The following is a 17,143-nucleotide window of genomic DNA, read 5'->3' on the forward strand; positions in this document are numbered from 1 at the left end:
ACCTTTGGATTTGCGTACTATACCTTCTTTACACTGAATTACACTGGTACTTCTCCCTTTGAGAGGAAGTTACAAGTGACAGCGCGTATTTGGGGATTAGAGATTGGACTATTGGTGAAGGAAGAAGTGAAGAAGAAAGCCCAACTAAGAAGAATAACATGTAGACGCCAGCCGAAGAAGGCACCAGCTGAAGGAGGTGGGAAGCAAAAAGCCACAGCGTTGACAGTTTTGGGGATCCACGAGCAAACGCGATGTCTTTTGAAAGTTAAATATTGACAGTTTTTTTCCATTTCAGAATTCTGGAGACAGTGCAAGTGCATAAATCATTACATTTTGTTCTTGTGATTTGTGATGATGAAACGTGATAGCAGGACGACTATTAGCATTCATCATAATGTCGTTCAATGTATCTATTCAATCGTGTTCATGTCTCATTCTGTTTGCTATTTTGTCAGTTTGAAAGTGGCGGGTAGAGCAGGCATGACTAAGTTGGCAGAGTCTCAAACCATGATTGAAGTAGCATATTGTATTGTTTTCCTAGGAACTTGGAATGGAACCACAAAAGTAGCAATCAAAACACTCAAGCCTGGTACAATGATGCCGGAAGCTTTTCTTCAGGAGGCCCAGATCATGAAGAAATTAAGGCACGATAAACTCGTTCCTCTATATGCTGTTGTTTCTGAGGAACCTATCTACATCGTTACCGAATTCATGACGAAAGGTATGTAAAGGTGTAGGACCAGATATACTCATAGGATTTTCTTATTAAAATTGAAAATTTGTTTTGCAGATGGATTCTCATCTATCAAGGCGTAAGGATCATTTAATAATTACTTGCAGGTGGAGTGGTAGCATACCATAAGCTTACTGAACAAAGAGTCCAGGAGGGTCAATCGCACAATGTCTTCGGATTCCAGAGAGGGCTTCTCCACAAAAGAGATTGGCCTGAAAGAAAAGCAAGGAATTTGTTCTGTATATTGGGAATAATAATAATAATAATAATGATGGCATTTATTAAGCACTTACTATGTGCAAAGCACTGTTATAAGCACTGGGGAGGTTACCAGGTGATCAGGTTGTCCCATGGGGGGCTCACAGTCTTAATCCCCATTTTACAGATGAGGTAACTGAGGCCCAGAGAAGTTAAATGATTTGCCCAAAGTCACACAGCTGACAGTTGGCGGAGCTGGGATTTGAACCCATGACCTCTGACTCCAAAGCCCAGACTCTTTCCACTGAGCCACGCTGAGAAGATGGGAGAAGGTGTAGAGTTTGGCCCGGCAGTGTGGGCTGAACGGTGGAAGCGTAATAGAGTCAGAGGGAAAGGGCGGTGGAAAAAGCGCTGTAGGTGAAGGAGCAGTGATAATGCCGAACAAAACTGAAGGCTTAAGGCAGCCATGAACATAAGCGCGTATCCAGGGACTAGAAAGACCCTGAGTAGTGAGCACTGTCTTCATAATAATAATAATAATAATAATTATGGTACTTATTAAGTGCTTATGTGCCAAGCAGTGTTCAAAGCACTGGGGTAGATACAAGTTAGTGTGTCCTTCTGGTGGCATGTCCCTGCCTCTCAGGCGTTTCCCGTGAGCTAATTAATCAGCCCACAAGCCAGAGCACCCCAGAGCAAGAAATACGTGTCCCAGCTCCAGCGCACTGACCATCCACGATCACCAATTCAAGGGGTGGCCTCCAACCAGGCCGAGGCAAGGGCTTTTTTTGCAAAGCTACCCGTCCGTCAGCTGACAGGGCAGGGACAACTCAGGGGAGGCAGGTGAGGGCTGAAATGTCTGATCCGAGCAGAGAAGGCGGGCTGCACATGAAAGTTTAAAAGCCAGCCACAAAAGTTTCAACCTTTCTTCATGACCAGATTCTTCAGCTAACTTTTAGCTGAAGCAGAAACATTTTAGGAGTTCTTAGAAGTGGAAGCCCACTCAGAATTGTAAGAAAGTGCTGCGTGACTGAGCCCTAGCAAAGAAATATGCCCCCCGCCGTCTACAACGGGCATCCCTCCCCCTTTTAGACTGTGAGCCCACTGTTGGGTAGGGACTGTCTCTATATGTTGCCAATTTGTACTTCCCAAGCACTTAGTACAGTGCTCTGCACACAGTAAGTGCTCAATAAATACGATTGATGATGATGAAGGGGCCGAGTGCCTACCACCTCTAAAGTTCCTGGTTTGGCCTTTTGCTTGGGAACTGTGCCTAATAATAATAATTGTGGCATTTGTTAAGCACTTACTATATGCCGGGCAATATACTAGGTGCTGGGGTGAATACAAGCACGTCCGGTTGGACATGGTTCCTGCCCCACATGGGGCTCACAGTCTTAATCCCCTTTCCCAGATGACGTAACTGAGGCCCAGAGAAGTGAAGTGACTTGCCCAAGGTCACGCAGCAGACAAGTGGCAGAGCCAGAATTAGAACTCAGGCCTGGGCTCTATCCACAAGGCCTCAGCTCCCAAATTCCCCCTCTGTTTGTGCCACCCACAGGGCCACTGCTTCCACTGCTTGGACGTCCCATGGAGGCCCTGCCAGTGGCCGAAGTCCTGAGAAAGCTTTAGGGATGTGGAGGTTGTGCTGTTAGGAGCTCATAAACTCCTGGGCAAAGCAGCTCTCTTAGGATCGGTACTGGAGGCTGGCGTACAGGGCTGAGTGGCATGTCACCCTCTGGGGAGCCTACCTGCTTCTGAGGAAGCAGTGAAAAGAGCATGGGCTTTGGAGTCAGAGTTCATGGATTCGAATCCCGGCTCCACCCATTGTCAGCTGTGTGACTTTGGGCAAGTCACTTCACTTCTCTGTGCCTCAGTTACCTCATCTGTAAAATGGGGATTAAGATTGTGAGTCCCCATCCATCCATCCATCAATCAATCGTATTGAGCGCTTACTGTGTGCAGAGCACTGTACTAAGTGCTTGGGAAGTACAAGTTGGCAACATATAGAGACAGTCCCTACCCAACAGTGGGCTCACAGTCTAAAAGGGGGAGACAGAGAACAAAACCAAACATACTAACAGAATAAAATAAATAGAATAGATATGTACAAGTAAAATAAATAGAGTAGTAAATATGTACAAACATATATACATATATACAGGTGCTGTGGGGAAGGGAAGGAAGTAAGATGGTGGGGATGGAGAAGGGGACGAGGGGGAGAGGAAGGAAGGGGCTCAGTGTGGGAAGGCCTCCTGGAGGAGGTGAGCTCTCAGTAGGGCCTTGAAGGGAGGAAGAGAGCTAGCTTGGCGGATGGGCAGAGGGAGGGCATTCCAGGCCCGGGGAAGATGTGGGCCGGGGGTTGGTGGTGGGACAGGCGAGAACGAGGCATGGTGAGGAGATTAGCGGCAGAGGAGTGGAGGGTGCGGGGTGGGACAACCTGATCACCTTGTAACCTCCCCAGCGCTTAGAACAGTGCTTTGCACATAGTGAAGCGCTTAATAAATGCCATCATTACTATTATTATTATTACCTGAGCTAGAGACTGTGGTTTAAGGTGGCTCTGTCTGAAGCAGGGCTTTGAAGTCTATGGAACCACAAAGCATCATATGTCAGGACTTTGTGGGTAGGCCCACAGCAGAGGGGGCTGCTTCATCCTAAAGGACCCCTGAGGCAAGACATGGCTCCCTTCCCCCATCTTAAAACTTCTGCTGAAGGCCGGAAGGGTGTGGGCAGGCCTGTCTTTTCTAGCCTTCCTTTTCTTTCCCCCTAGTTGTGGGGGCATTTGCCTCAGGGGACAAGAGGGAGATCTCCTGCTTAAGGGCGATACCCACAGTTGGCTTCATCTAGAGTAACAAAGACACTGCCACGCCTTTTTGCCAGCATGTTTCTGGCTTGGTCAGCCGTTCAGGCATCCAGCCCCCTAAGTTCAGAAGTGAGGATTAAGTGGAGGTGGGCAGTATTCACTTCGGCTAGAGGTTAAACCTTAATTCTGACAATTGAGAGCCTGAAAGTGAGAGGAAAATAAGCATTAAAAGTTGGTTCATGTTTGTTTTTCAGTCAGCCTTTGGTTTCCTTTCTTCACTTCTGTTAAGTGTTTTTTTGCAATCTCTTACAGGGAGCTTACTAGATTTCCTTAAAGAAGGAGATGGGAAATATTTGAAACTCCCACAGCTGGTTGACATGGCCGCCCAGGTACTTCCATAATACTTATCGTGGTATTTGTTAAGTGCTAACTAGGTGCGTTGGCTTAGATACGAGATAATCAGGTTGGACACAGTCCGTGTCCCACATGGGGCTCACAGTCTAAGTAGAAAGAACAGGTATTTCATCCCCCTTTTACAGATGAGGAAACAGAGACTCAGAGAAACTGTGGTTTGCCCAAGGTCACACAGCAAGCAAGTGGCAGTTAAAACCAACGCCCTCTGACCCCCAGCCCCATGTTCTTCTACTAGGCCACACTGCTTCTCTATACCTGCTTATTGACTCAGAGTGGTGCATTTACCATGGGTTTAATTCAGAACACAGCATTTTAAACTTGAGCACATATTGGTTTCAGCAAGGGACACCAGACCTCCCAATTTGTGGATTTTCAGTGCATTTCGTAAATATTAAATTCATCGATTTGTAGCAAAATCTTTGGGGGGTTTAGTAGATACATTCTTTAAAATTGTTATATTATTACCATCTTGTACAATGATACTAAGGTTGCAAAGATGAATAGAAATATCTTTAATGTGGAGAATCTTCAACCAAACAACCCCTAAAACAGTGGAATGAAGGAGCCATTGTGGCATTTGAATTGATGCATTAGATATCGAAATTATTCCTCTGCAAGTTGCTTTGACAAAAATATCTATCTGGTGGGAAAATATATTTGGTATCATCAAACAACGGTATGTATTGAGCACCTAGAGTGTGCAGAACACTGTACTAAGCACAGTTGCAGGGGGAAAATTTGAACTAAAAGGATTGAGTTATCAATTAGTGGCCTTTGTGGGGTGGATTTTCCCAGGCCGTTTGATTTGTGACCTAGTGAGTTCTGTGATAGCGGAGCAACAAGTAGGGTGTCAGAATGTGGGGGCCTCAAAGCCTTGGCCCAAGCCAGTTTTCTGGGCCAGCCCTAGAGTATGAATCTGAATGGAACCAGGATGCCCAGCTGGTTTCTGGAGCCCCAGCAGCTTCTTTAGCACCATTCAAAGTTCCAAACTCATTTATCCTCTGGTTTGAAGGTCAGGGCTCAGGGCAGAGTACCTTCCCCTGAAGGACACTTGCATCACTTCTGAACAACTTGAACCCATGTCTCTTGACGAGTCATCTCCTCCGCTTTAGACAAGTGTGACCGAGCTGATTGTGAAACCCAAGTTTTAGCCTGATTTTGTAATTATTAATTTGAAATTATCTCCGGTAGCAATGTGGCTGGCTGAAAGTGTTGCATTCACCCTGTTAAGATAGCTGAGACCCAAATTGTGAAATGTCTCCACCATTTTTTTTTCCTGACTGAAATGTCATTGGTGTGTTTAACTTTTTCTCCAAGATTGCTGATGGAATGGCATACATTGAAAGAATGAACTACATCCACAGAGATCTTCGGGCAGCTAATATCCTTGTAGGCGATAACCTTGTTTGTAAAATAGCAGATTTTGGCCTAGCAAGGTTAATTGAAGACAACGAATACACTGCAAGGCAAGGTAAAGGAAAGAATTGCATAAATGTGTTACACTGTATTATTAGACTAGTATTTAGCAGCATAGTAAGGCTTATAAATCCAATTTTCCCCGATTTTGAAGGGCCTCTAACCTTTGCTATGGGGAAAGGACGGAAATGCCTGAAGCACAAACGAAATCATTCTACATCCTGGTTTCTGGTGCCTCTGCCCCACTCAACTCGGCTGACCTTACGTGCCCTTCAAAGAGGGGAATAATTAATCACGGCATCTGTAGAGTTTACTTACCCATACTGCTTTCGTGAGAGGGGGCTAATTTCCCGTAGCAAAGGCAATGTGGCCTGGGTTTTTCCCCCCCTCTCAAATTCATGGATAGGATCTTGCCGTCAGTAGCATCATCTTTCCAAGTTAAGGACACCTCTATGTGTATATAATAATAATAATAATAATGATGGTATTTATTAAGTGCTTACTATGTGCAAAGCACTGTTCTAAGCACTGGGGAGGTTACAAGGTGATCAGGCTGTCCTGTGGGGGGCTCACAATCTTAATCCCCATTTTATGGATGAGGTAACCGAGGCACAGGGAAGTGAAGTGACTTGCCCAAAGTCACACAGCTGACAGTTGGCGGAGGCTGGATTTGAACCCATGACCTCTGACTCCAAAGCCTGTGCTCTTTCCACTGAGCCACACTGCTTCTCAGTGGCAGTGTGAGAGCCAGAAACTTTAAACAAAATATTTCTAGCAGCGCTGTGCCTATGAGAATCACTTACGTTGCAAAATGATTATGGTTTAGACCCATTCTCTGTGGCCTGCCAGGTGAAGATAATTGAAGCAGTTAGGACCATGACACTGTTAAAGAGCGAAGCAATGGAACTGATCTGAAGGGAAAAATCAAGTCTGGGGGTGGACCATCTTTCTGGAAGAAAAAAAATAACGCTACATTCTACATTGCTTCAGGAAAACTTTAATTTTAGAGTATCGTATCCTTGAGTATTTCTGTGGACTTTAAACGTAATGCCACAGAAATTGAAAAGTACTTAAGACCAGTAGGTTTAAACACACCTTGTGATTCATCGTTCTGTTAGGAGCAGGAAGCTAAGAACACCAAAAGGGCTTTTGACCTGTGGACTTCGAAGTAAGAGTTTTAATCATTGTTTTTAGGAGCCAAATTTCCAATCAAATGGACAGCTCCTGAGGCTGCATTATACGGCCGGTTTACCATCAAATCTGATGTCTGGTCATTTGGAATTCTGCTGACGGAGCTGGTAACAAAGGGAAGAGTGCCATATCCAGGTAAGCAAGCATCTAAAAAGCTTTCAGCTATTCCATTAAAATGACGATAGTGCCTCTGCTTGTGTGGAAACAGAAACGTGAGGGTCAACTCTCCTTCCTGCTCTTATTCTCACCGCGGGACCTTGAATCTGCCCCTTTGGCAGTTGGTGGGAGAGAATGCCGGGAACTCTGCGGTCTTCCGTCACCCTACAGCCATCCTGCCTAGGCTCTCAGGACTACCAAGAGACTCCCTAGGACGGCTGGGCAGAGGGACGTGGTTGGGGTCCTAGAAGTACAAAGTGTTGCCTGTCAACCAGGCCAGATCTGCCGACGTGGTTCCCAGGGCATGGCTAGTTTTACCTGACTTGACACCTGTCCACATGTTTTGTTTTGTTGTCTGTCTCCCCCTCCTAGACTGTGAGCCCCTTGTTGGGTAGGGACTGTCTCTATATGTTGCCAACTTGTACTTCCCAAGCGCTTAGTACAGTGTTCTGCACACAGTAAGCGCTCAATAAATACGATTGAATGAACGAATGAATGACTCCTCAGAAGTTAGCCCTGCCTGCCCAGTGGTTTTTCGACGTGGTTAAGGGCTGACCCCCGACACTTGCTCTGGAAACTGTTTCCAGGAGGGATCGGGCTCTAAGCAGCATGGCTTAGTGGCAAGAGCACAGGCTTGGGAGTCAGAGGACGTGGGTTCTAATCCCAGCTTCGCCACTTGCCTGCCGTGTGACCTTGGGCAAGTCACTTCACTTCTCTGTGCCTGTTACCTCATCTGTAAAATGGGGATTAAAAGTGTGAGCCCTACGTGGTACAACCTGATTAACCTGTATCTTACCCCAGTGCTTAGAACAGTGCTTGGCACATAGTAAGCCCTTAACAAATACCATAATTATTGTTATTATTGTTACTCATCCCCAGGTACTTTGTCAGGTCAGCCCCTTCCCTCCCAGCGTCTTCCTGAAATCCTGAAGGATCTGGGTGTCCAGATCCAAAACGCAGATATTTCCACTTGAAAAATCCCCTCAAACACTTAACTCGCGCCTTGCTATTTTCAAAACACGACCATTGACTTTGGAATAGTTTTTCAGGTTCAGTTCAGGATCAAGAAATAATGGGTGGAATCAAATGAGGGTTTGGGCTCAGATTAGATTGGAACCTCTGATTCTGACAAGTCCAAGTTCAGTGGGACCTTTTGTGAAGTGAACCAGGGCCGTATTCAATAGCAGCTATTCCCGTGAACTTCCCTCAAAATTGGCCTCTACCAGATTATACTTTTCAAATAGTTTTCCAGATTTAAATCAAGGAAATGTGAATCCTCCTCTGCATCTCCGGAAAAATACATTTTATTGTGGGGGCTAAGGTTTTTGAAAGATTTGGCATTAAGGTTCCCACTTTTGAATTCCCACTTTTAATGATACTGACTTGTTTTCTGATGGTTGCAGCTGGAGTGGGGGTAAATTTGTCATGTTCAACTCAGTGAGGAAAATAATTCCACATCAACAGTTTACAGAATTTTAAAATAAACACTTTCCCCTGGAAGTGTAAACACCTTCCGAGTGATGAACCGCTACCAACTGCTATGACCTACTCATATCAACTATGGCTTTTTGAAATTGTTGACTTAAATGAATGAAGCCTTTCGGTGGCGTGAAGAAATCGAAACTAAGTGTCTAGATAATGCTCTGTAACTACACATCACCACTGCTTTGGTACATTGTCCTGCCAGGCTTCCTTATTCAGAAAGTGTGGCTGCTCTTTGTTGAATCTCTTTCCTATGGTTGCCAACTTTCTTTGATACATCAAATTGATGAATATGCTCAACTCCCAAAATCCTTGATTCTTCAACTGAAATTCTATTCTGCTTTATAACCACTGTAAGCTTCTAAACAAAATTAGAGTTTAAAGAAAGGTCATATTGCAATCTTTAATGCCTGAAAAGAAACCAAGAAAGGACATTTATTCATCCTGAGTAGTTCTCCTGCTTTTCCCTCTCAAATCCATTTGAAACCTGACTAAATGTTGCAGTTTCTCTATATGAGTACTTCAAGTCCTCTTTCCTTCTTGCTCTGTTGGCCCTTGTTTGTGTACCTACAGGCCCATACCCTTTCCCGTTCTTCCCTCTAAGGATCCGGCCATGCTTCTGTCGCCGCCCCCATGATCACCATGTCTCACAATCCCTGTTTAAAGTAGCTTGTGTCCCAGAGGTACTTCTGATCTCCTTGCAGTATTTCCCCATGTGTGGCCTGGGGCTTTTGTGAGGGGAAAACAAATGTGAAGGTGAGCCAGCAGTGGCTGTGATGTAGTAAGAACCAGTGAAATTGGGATGTAAAAGCTACCAGGGGACCCACCTAATTGAGTCAAGTTTTTATGACTAAAGATTGGGAACACTAGCTTCGAGAACCAAGGCAGGGCTGGATTCTAGAGACCTGAGGTCTAGAATTGACTCTGTCGCTGAAGACCTTAACTTGGGACAGTTATTTATAGTCCCTTGCACTCAGTTTTCCTATTTCAAATGAGAATAATAGCTAAAAACTATCTCTTGAAAATTTTGCAAAAGCAAATTACAAAAATAGGAGCCTTGGAACATCTTTGAAAGATTAAGTACGTGCAGCTCTCCCATCACTTGTGTTTTCACTACATGGTTTTGATACAACACTGGGCATTTAAGGGCGTTCTGACAACATGAGTTTATTGTGATAGACCCATAATGTGATGTGGGAAGAAACAGCTGCACACCTGTGTGGGGTTAGTCTAGGGGCGGGCACTTGAACGGAAGGCTTGTCCAAAGCAAAATCCCCACATTATAGGAGTACGTAGTGCACAACATATTATTGACATGTCAAGAAAATCACTGTCAGTCAATTGTATTTATTGAGCGCTACCTATGTGCAGAGCAATGTACTAAGCACAGTACGACAAAATTAGCAGACAGGTTCCTTGCCCATAACAAGCGTACAGTCTAGAGGAGGAGACAAACTTGAGACAAACTTGAATAGGAATAATACATAATTTAAAGATATGTACATAAATGTTTTGGGGTAATAAATAATTTAAAGATATGTACATAAGTGCTTCGGGGCTGGGGTTGGGAGAATGTTATCCGGTATCCAAAGGTCACAGGTTGAGGTGCGTAGATGACGCAGAAGGGAGAGCAAGCCAGGGAAAAGAGGGCTTAATGGGGAAAGGCTTCCTAAATATTAAGCACTTACTATATGCCAGGCACTCAACTAAGTACTGGAGGATATACAAGCTGATCAGGTTGGACACAGTCCCTGTCCCACAGTCTTCATCCCCATTTTACAGATGAGGGAACTGAGGCCTAGAACAGTGAAGTGACCTGCCCAAGGTCACCCAGCAGACGCATGGCAGAGCCGGGATTGGAACACAGGTCCTTCTGACTCCCAGGCGTATGCTCTATCCAGTAGGCCACACTACTCTCTCTAGTCAATCAATCAATCAATCAATCAATCAATCGTATTTATTGAGTGCTTACTGTGTGCAGAGCACTGTACTAAGCACTTGGGAAGTCCAAGTTGGCAACATATAGGGACAGTCCCTACCCAACAGTGGGCTCACAGTCTAAAAGGGGGAGACAGAGAACAAAACCAAACATACTAACAAAATAAAATAGAATAAAATAAAATAGAATAGATACACATTAGGTCATCCACATTTGATTACATCACTCAAGTACCTGAGGGATGTTTGTTTTACAGACTGAAGAATTTGCATCTACAAGCGGTCACCCAGAGGCTCGCTAAAATTTGCTGACCACTTTTGGGTACTGGGTTTCCAGTAAGGCGGGAAACTGATTAATAAACAGTGGGCATTCCAGACCCAGTACAGTTTGAAAGTCCATTCTCTCCGAGTCTTTGCTGATACTTTGGATCTTTTGCATTAGGGATGGTGAACCGGGAAGTCCTAGAACAAGTAGAACGTGGATACAGGATGCCTTGCCCTCAGGGTTGTCCAGAGTCACTCCATGAGTTGATGAAGCTCTGTTGGAAGAAGGACCCGGATGAGAGACCAACATTTGAATATATCCAGTCCTTCTTAGAAGACTACTTTACAGCTACAGAACCACAGTATCAACCCGGAGACAATTTGTAAGCCAACACCATGCACAGCTCTGCCAAAATGTAAAGAACTTGCGTAGAGTTCCTCACTCGTGCAAGGGAATCGGAAGAAGAAAACCTTCACCACTCTGCATGCAAAGGCAAACTGGAATTCCAGGTGTGGTTGCACAAACCTCTTTTCAAGTGTTTAAACCCTAAAGTACCAATGATGCAGTTTCCAATTTATTTCAGGGTCCGAAGGAAGTGTAGCACAGATCACTGATGGAAATATGAGTTTTGGCACAGCATTGAATTGCAACCAGGCGATTGTTTCTAAATCCTGCCCTTTCTTTATTTCCCTCGCTCACTTTGTACATTTCACCATCAGAGGACAGTTGTGTAGAATTGTTTGCAGACCTGGGAGAGAGAAATGCCCAGGTGAAATAAACACTACAAGAAGTAACACTACAGATGGTTTTAAAGCCAAGGAAATGTATGGGACCAAACAATTCCATTCCAGTTCTGTCAAATGTCCCATGTTCACTATTTTTTTTCTCCATTTTTAGCACATTTGAGAAAATGTTTCTCATCCTTGTTTCCTCTTGCATGGGATAGGCCAGGTTTTTCCACAGAGAGACACTCCTAAACAGTGTACCACACTTGATTAAATGGTACACCTCAGTAGTGGAATCGGAAAGCATAATGCACTGTGTTAATACTTGTATTAATAAAACTGGAACATAGCATGAGAGATTTTTCATTTTTAATGTTTTCTGAGTAGTTCAAATTAGATTTAATGAAGTAACTAGAAAATAATCTAATATTTTATAAGCTTATGTTGATAAAAGTTTGACTACGTGTGATTTGAAACCGTACCGTACAATCAAGAGGGGAAACCCTTTAATCTTTAGTTGGAAAAAGCCAGCCTTTTAGACAGTGCATTGTCACAAAAAGAGAGGGGGTACTGTGAGATGTGGCTTAATACGTGCTAAATGGTGATGGGTGCCACAACTGTAAAAACGTCACTAGTTCAGGGACCTGAATGATTGCACTTTTGCGTTTCTTGACTATAAAGACAAACACCCACAGAGGAAGATGTATTTAAAGAAAAGACGGGGGAAGAAAATGTGAAAGCTTTACAAGGAGAAGGACGTGCTGGTCAAAGTTGACCTAGGATAGTGACCGCATGGCTTTGCTGGCATTCCTGACGCCTCACACTGCATCTAATCCAGACATATCAAGCAGTAGCACCACGCCGCCCGTTTAAACCGTGATAGAGGGAAGGTTGCGGCGCCCACAGATCTGGTGAAACCAATCCTGGAACTTTAAATTCTCCGCTGTGGTAGCTCTGCCGAAACCCAGGCCGTGTTAGCCAAATACGGCATGAATAGCACGCAGGTCGGCAGTATCATCCTGGTACTAAAATTTAGGATTTTTCCTGTTTACACTACCTGCTTAGTATTGAATTCCTTCCACCACCTGGATCTTTTTTAAAAACAGTGCCATCGTGTTACTTTCCCTAGACGTCTCTAAACCTGTGACATCAGATTTTTAAAGGGCTTTCTGTAAACTATGGAATTGTAATTTTTCTAAACATTTTGAAATGGGTAACGCAATTCTATGTTTATGTACTAATACTGTTACACGAAAAAAAAGGAAGCCAGGAAATGATGCTGGTATGCATTGGGTTTTAACTGAATGGAGCAGTTCCTTGTAATAACATTTGTATAGTAAATAAATAAAACACTAACTTAATGTGTATTTGTTTTAAATAATTGTGTATTTTTAAACTTGCCTGAAAAAAAAAAGCTTTTTAATTTAAGGATTTTTTTCAACAGCTTTTCATCTCTAAAATCTAAACCGAGGGACTTACCCCAGACAAAAATAAAAGGTGACAAAAACACTTCAGCACAACACTTTTTAAACATTAATGATGGTGGCCTAAAACGTCATATTTTTATAAAACATTGTAATATTGAATTGTTTTGTGGATGGGAGTTGAAAATAAAAGTTCTCCTTGAATGCACCTGCTCATCTTTTTGGTTGCTCTTCCAAATCACTCTCAAATTAGCCTTCATAAAGGAATAATGAAGCAGTCTTAAACGAGGAGATCGTCCAGACTCAAGCTACTTTGTGCTTTTTCTTGTTTCATTTTTCCACACGGAGCCCTTTTACGTAGCGTCTGCACTGCGCTGACCAAAAAATCCCAGTCGAGCCCTCCCTTAGTGGCGGGGTGGCGGGGAATGTGTCTGTTTATTGTTATATTGTCCTCTTCCGAGCGCTTAGTACAGTGCTCTGCGCCCAGTAAGTGTTCAGTAAACACGATTGACTAGGAAATGTGGATTGGCCCTGCGCGAGGTTCACGGCTGTTCCAGCTGGTTCCTCATAGTAGTAATAATAATGATGGTATTTGTTAAGCACTTACTATGTGCCTGGTACTGTACTAAATGCTGGGTGGATACAAGCCAATTGGGTTGGACACAGTCCCTGTCTCATGTGGGGCTCACCGTCTCAATCCCCGTTTTACAGATGAGGTAACATCATCATCATCATCAATCGTATTTATTGAGCGCTTACTATGTGCAGAGCACTGTACTAAGCGCTTGGGAAGTACAAATTGGCAACATATAGAGACAGTCCCTACCCAACAGTGGGCTCACTGTCTAAAAGGGGGAGACAGAGAACAAAACCAAACATACTAACAAAATAAAATAAATAGAATAGATAGGTCACACAGCAGATAAGCGTCGGAGTTGAGATTCGAACCCATGACCACCTGACTCCCAGCCCCATGCTCTATCCAGTACACCCATGTTGCTTCTCTTCAAACTGCTACCTTGGGCAGGGGATGTGGCTGCTAATTCTGTTGTACTCTCCCAAGTGCTCAGTACAGTGCTCTGCACATAGTAAGCACTCAATAAATGCCACTGATTTTTGTAATAACAGTAGTAGGCTATCTGTTCCTGGAGGGCGGGGATTGTGTCTGCCGACTGCTGAACTGTGTTCTCCTAACCACTCAATCAATCAATCAATCAATCAATCATATTTATTGAGCACTTACTGTGTGCAGAGCACTTTACTAAGCGCTTGGGAAGTACAAGTCGGCAACACATAGAGACAGTCCCTACCCAACAGCGGGCTCACAGTCAGTGCTGTTAAATAAATACTGTCAGTAAGTTCCTATAAGTCCTTGATAAACTCCTGATAAATACCATAAATCAATTAATTGGATTGGCACCTTATGGGTTCACTGCTGAGGTCCCCCATCAGACTGCAGAGCTGTTGAGGTCTTGCTACTCTCTCACAGTGTGGCTCTGGAAAGAGCATGGGCATGGGAAACAGAGGTCACAGTTATAAATCCTGGCTCCGCCGCTTGTCAGCTGTGTGACTTTGGGCAAGTCACTTCACTTCTCTGCGCCTCAGTTCCCTCATCTGTAAAATGGGGATGAAGATTGTGAGCCCCATATGGGACAACCTGATCATCTTGTAAGCGCTTAGTACAGTGCTCTGCACACAGTAAGTGCTCAATAAATATGATTGAATGAATGAATCTTGTATCCTCCCCAGCGCTTAGAACAGTGCCTTGCACATAGTAAGCACTTAACAAATACCAAGATTATTATTATTATTATTATCTCTCTCTAGGCTCAGATTTCAGGTGAACTGGTGAAGTTGTTTGTGACTCCCAAGCCTCCGTCTGTCCTCTCTTTGCTTTCAAAGCATCTGACATCAGAATTTGAATTTCACCCTGAGGTGTAACGGAGACTGGGGTAGGGTCTGCCGGGAAGGCCTTAGTGGCAAGGGAGCTCTGCCAGCCATGGCTAAATAATAATAATAATGATGGCATTTGTTAAGCGCTTACTATGTGCAAAGCACTGTTCTAAGCGCTGGGGGGGGATACAAGGTGATCAAGTTGTCCCACGTGGGGCTCACAGTCCTAATCCCCATTTTACAGATGAAGTAACTGAGGCTCAGAGAAGTTAAGTGACTTGCCCAAGGTCACACAGCAGACATGACAGTCAGGATTCGAACCCATGACCTCTGACTCCAAAGCCCGTGCTCTTTCCACTGAGCCACGCTGGCTAAAGATGGGACCTTCAAAAAGGATACAACTTCTGTCACAGGGATGCCACACTTCTTTTGCTAAAAATAATCGCGTTAATAGTGGCATTTTATAACAGTAATAATGGTGGTATTTGTTAAGCACTTACTATGTGCCAAGCGCTGTTCTAAGTGCTGGGGGGATACAGGGTGATCAGGTTGTCCCACGTGGGGCTCACAGTCTTAATCCCCGTTTTCCAGATGAGGTAACTGAGGCACAGAGAAGTGAAGTGGCTTGCCCAAAGTCACACAACAGACAAGTGGCTGAGTGGGGATTAGAACCCATGACCTCTGACTCCCAAGCCCGGGCTCTTTCCACTGAGCCAAGCGCAAAACCTGAACAGCTCTGCCTTCCTCAGGATGAGGAGCTTGTGTAAAGGTCCCTAAAACCCACCTCCAGTGAGAATTTCTGCCAGTTAGTAGCAACAATCAATCATTGCAATTTATAATTATTAATAATAATAATAATGATGTTTGTTAAGTGCTTATTATGTGCCAAGCACTGTTAATGAGTACTTACCCTGTGCGGAGGACTGTACTAAATGCTTGGGAGAGAACAATACAAGGGAAGCATTGGAAATCACCAAATATGACTATTAGAGGGTCTCTTCTACTGGTCAGACAGATTTTCCAGGAGAGTGGAGAAGCAGCGTGGCTCAGTGTAAAAAGCGCGTGCTTGGGAGTCAGAGGTCATGGGTTCGAATCCCTGCTCAGCCACTTGTCAGCTGTGTGACCTTGGGCTAGCCACTTCTCTGTGCCTCAGTTACCTCATCTGTGAAATGGGGATTAAGACTGTGAGCCCCACGTGGGGCAACCTGATCACCTTATATCCTCCTCAGCGCTTAGAACAGTGCTTTGCACATAATCAATCAATCAATCGTATTTATTGAGCACTTACTGTGTGCAGAGCACTGTACTAAGCACCGGGAAGTACCAGTTGGCAACATATAGAGACAGTCCCTACCCAACAGTGGGCTCACAGTCTAGAAGGGGGAGACAGAGAACAAAACCAAACATATTAACAAAATAAAATAAATAGAATAGATATGTACAAGTAAAATAGGGTAATAAATATGTACAAACATATACATATATACAGGTGCTGTGGGGAAGGGAAGGAGGTAATACGGGTTGGAGAGGGGGACAAAGGGGAGAGGAAGGAGGGGGCTCAGTCTGGGAAGGCCTCCTGGAGGAGGAGGTTAATAAGTGATTAACAATTACCAACATTATTATTATAAACCATCCCATATCTCCCCCCCCCACCAAGGGTCATACCTGGAGAGTTTCCAGATCTCTAGCAGTCTCAGCTATGGGAGGGAGAGTCAAGCAGAGGCCTACCCATTCCATTCAATCAATCAATCAATCAATCAATCAATCAATCGTATTTATTGAGCGCTTACTGTGTGCAGAGCACTGTACTAAGCGCTTGGGAAGTACAATTTGGCAACATATAGAGACAGTCCCTACCCAACAGTGGGCTCATTCCTAGCTTGAGCAGTGGCTAGCGAGTAGAGGACAACCTACAAGTCAAAACTCACCCATGCTGGGCGGCAGCAACATGGGAGAAAGTCAAGAGTGAAGACTCAAGTGTGCTGCGTGGAAGGAGGCCATGGGAAACCACTTCTGTATTTTTACCAAAAAAAAACTCTATGGCTACACTACCAGAACAATTTGCAGATGGGATCGGTTGCTCAGGGTGAAATGTGTCCATGGTGTATATATGTATATATACATATGTGTGTATATATATACATATATACATACAATGTGTCCACCTGTATATATGTATATATGTTTGTACATATTTATTACTCTATTTTATTTGTACATATCTATTCTATTTATTTTATTTTGTTAGTATGTTTGGTCTTGTTCTCTGTCTCCCCCTTTTAGACTGTGAGCCCACTGTTGGGTAGGGACTGTCTCTATATGTTGCCAATTTGTACTTCCCAAGCGCTTAGTACAGTGCTCTGCACATAGTAAGCGCTCAATAAATACGATTGATGATGGTGATGATGATGGTGTCGCTACGAGTCAGAGATGACTCAAAAGCATAAAACAAGACAGACCATTCCCAGTTTGTACGTTTGGAGCAGTTGAACTCTCCATGAA

At 44.0% G+C, this 17,143-nt stretch overlaps 1 protein-coding gene across 1 annotated transcript in view; it reads left to right on the forward strand.

Annotated features, from left to right (window-relative positions):
* Positions 1-12,956, forward strand: part of YES1 (YES proto-oncogene 1, Src family tyrosine kinase) — a 101,167-nt gene extending 88,211 nt beyond the window's left edge. Inside the window, exons 8-12 of the mRNA XM_038746389.1 lie at positions 542-721; positions 4,050-4,126; positions 5,469-5,622; positions 6,762-6,893; positions 10,777-12,956. Coding sequence (XP_038602317.1) covers positions 542-721; positions 4,050-4,126; positions 5,469-5,622; positions 6,762-6,893; positions 10,777-10,985 — 752 coding nt within the window. The 3' untranslated portion in view covers positions 10,986-12,956. The remainder of the gene's footprint in view (positions 1-541; positions 722-4,049; positions 4,127-5,468; positions 5,623-6,761; positions 6,894-10,776) is intronic.
* Positions 12,957-17,143: the final 4,187 nt, after the last annotated feature.

The sequence above is a fragment of the Tachyglossus aculeatus genome, chromosome 5 (assembly GCF_015852505.1).
Source record: "Tachyglossus aculeatus isolate mTacAcu1 chromosome 5, mTacAcu1.pri, whole genome shotgun sequence".
NCBI lineage: Eukaryota > Metazoa > Chordata > Mammalia > Monotremata > Tachyglossidae > Tachyglossus > Tachyglossus aculeatus.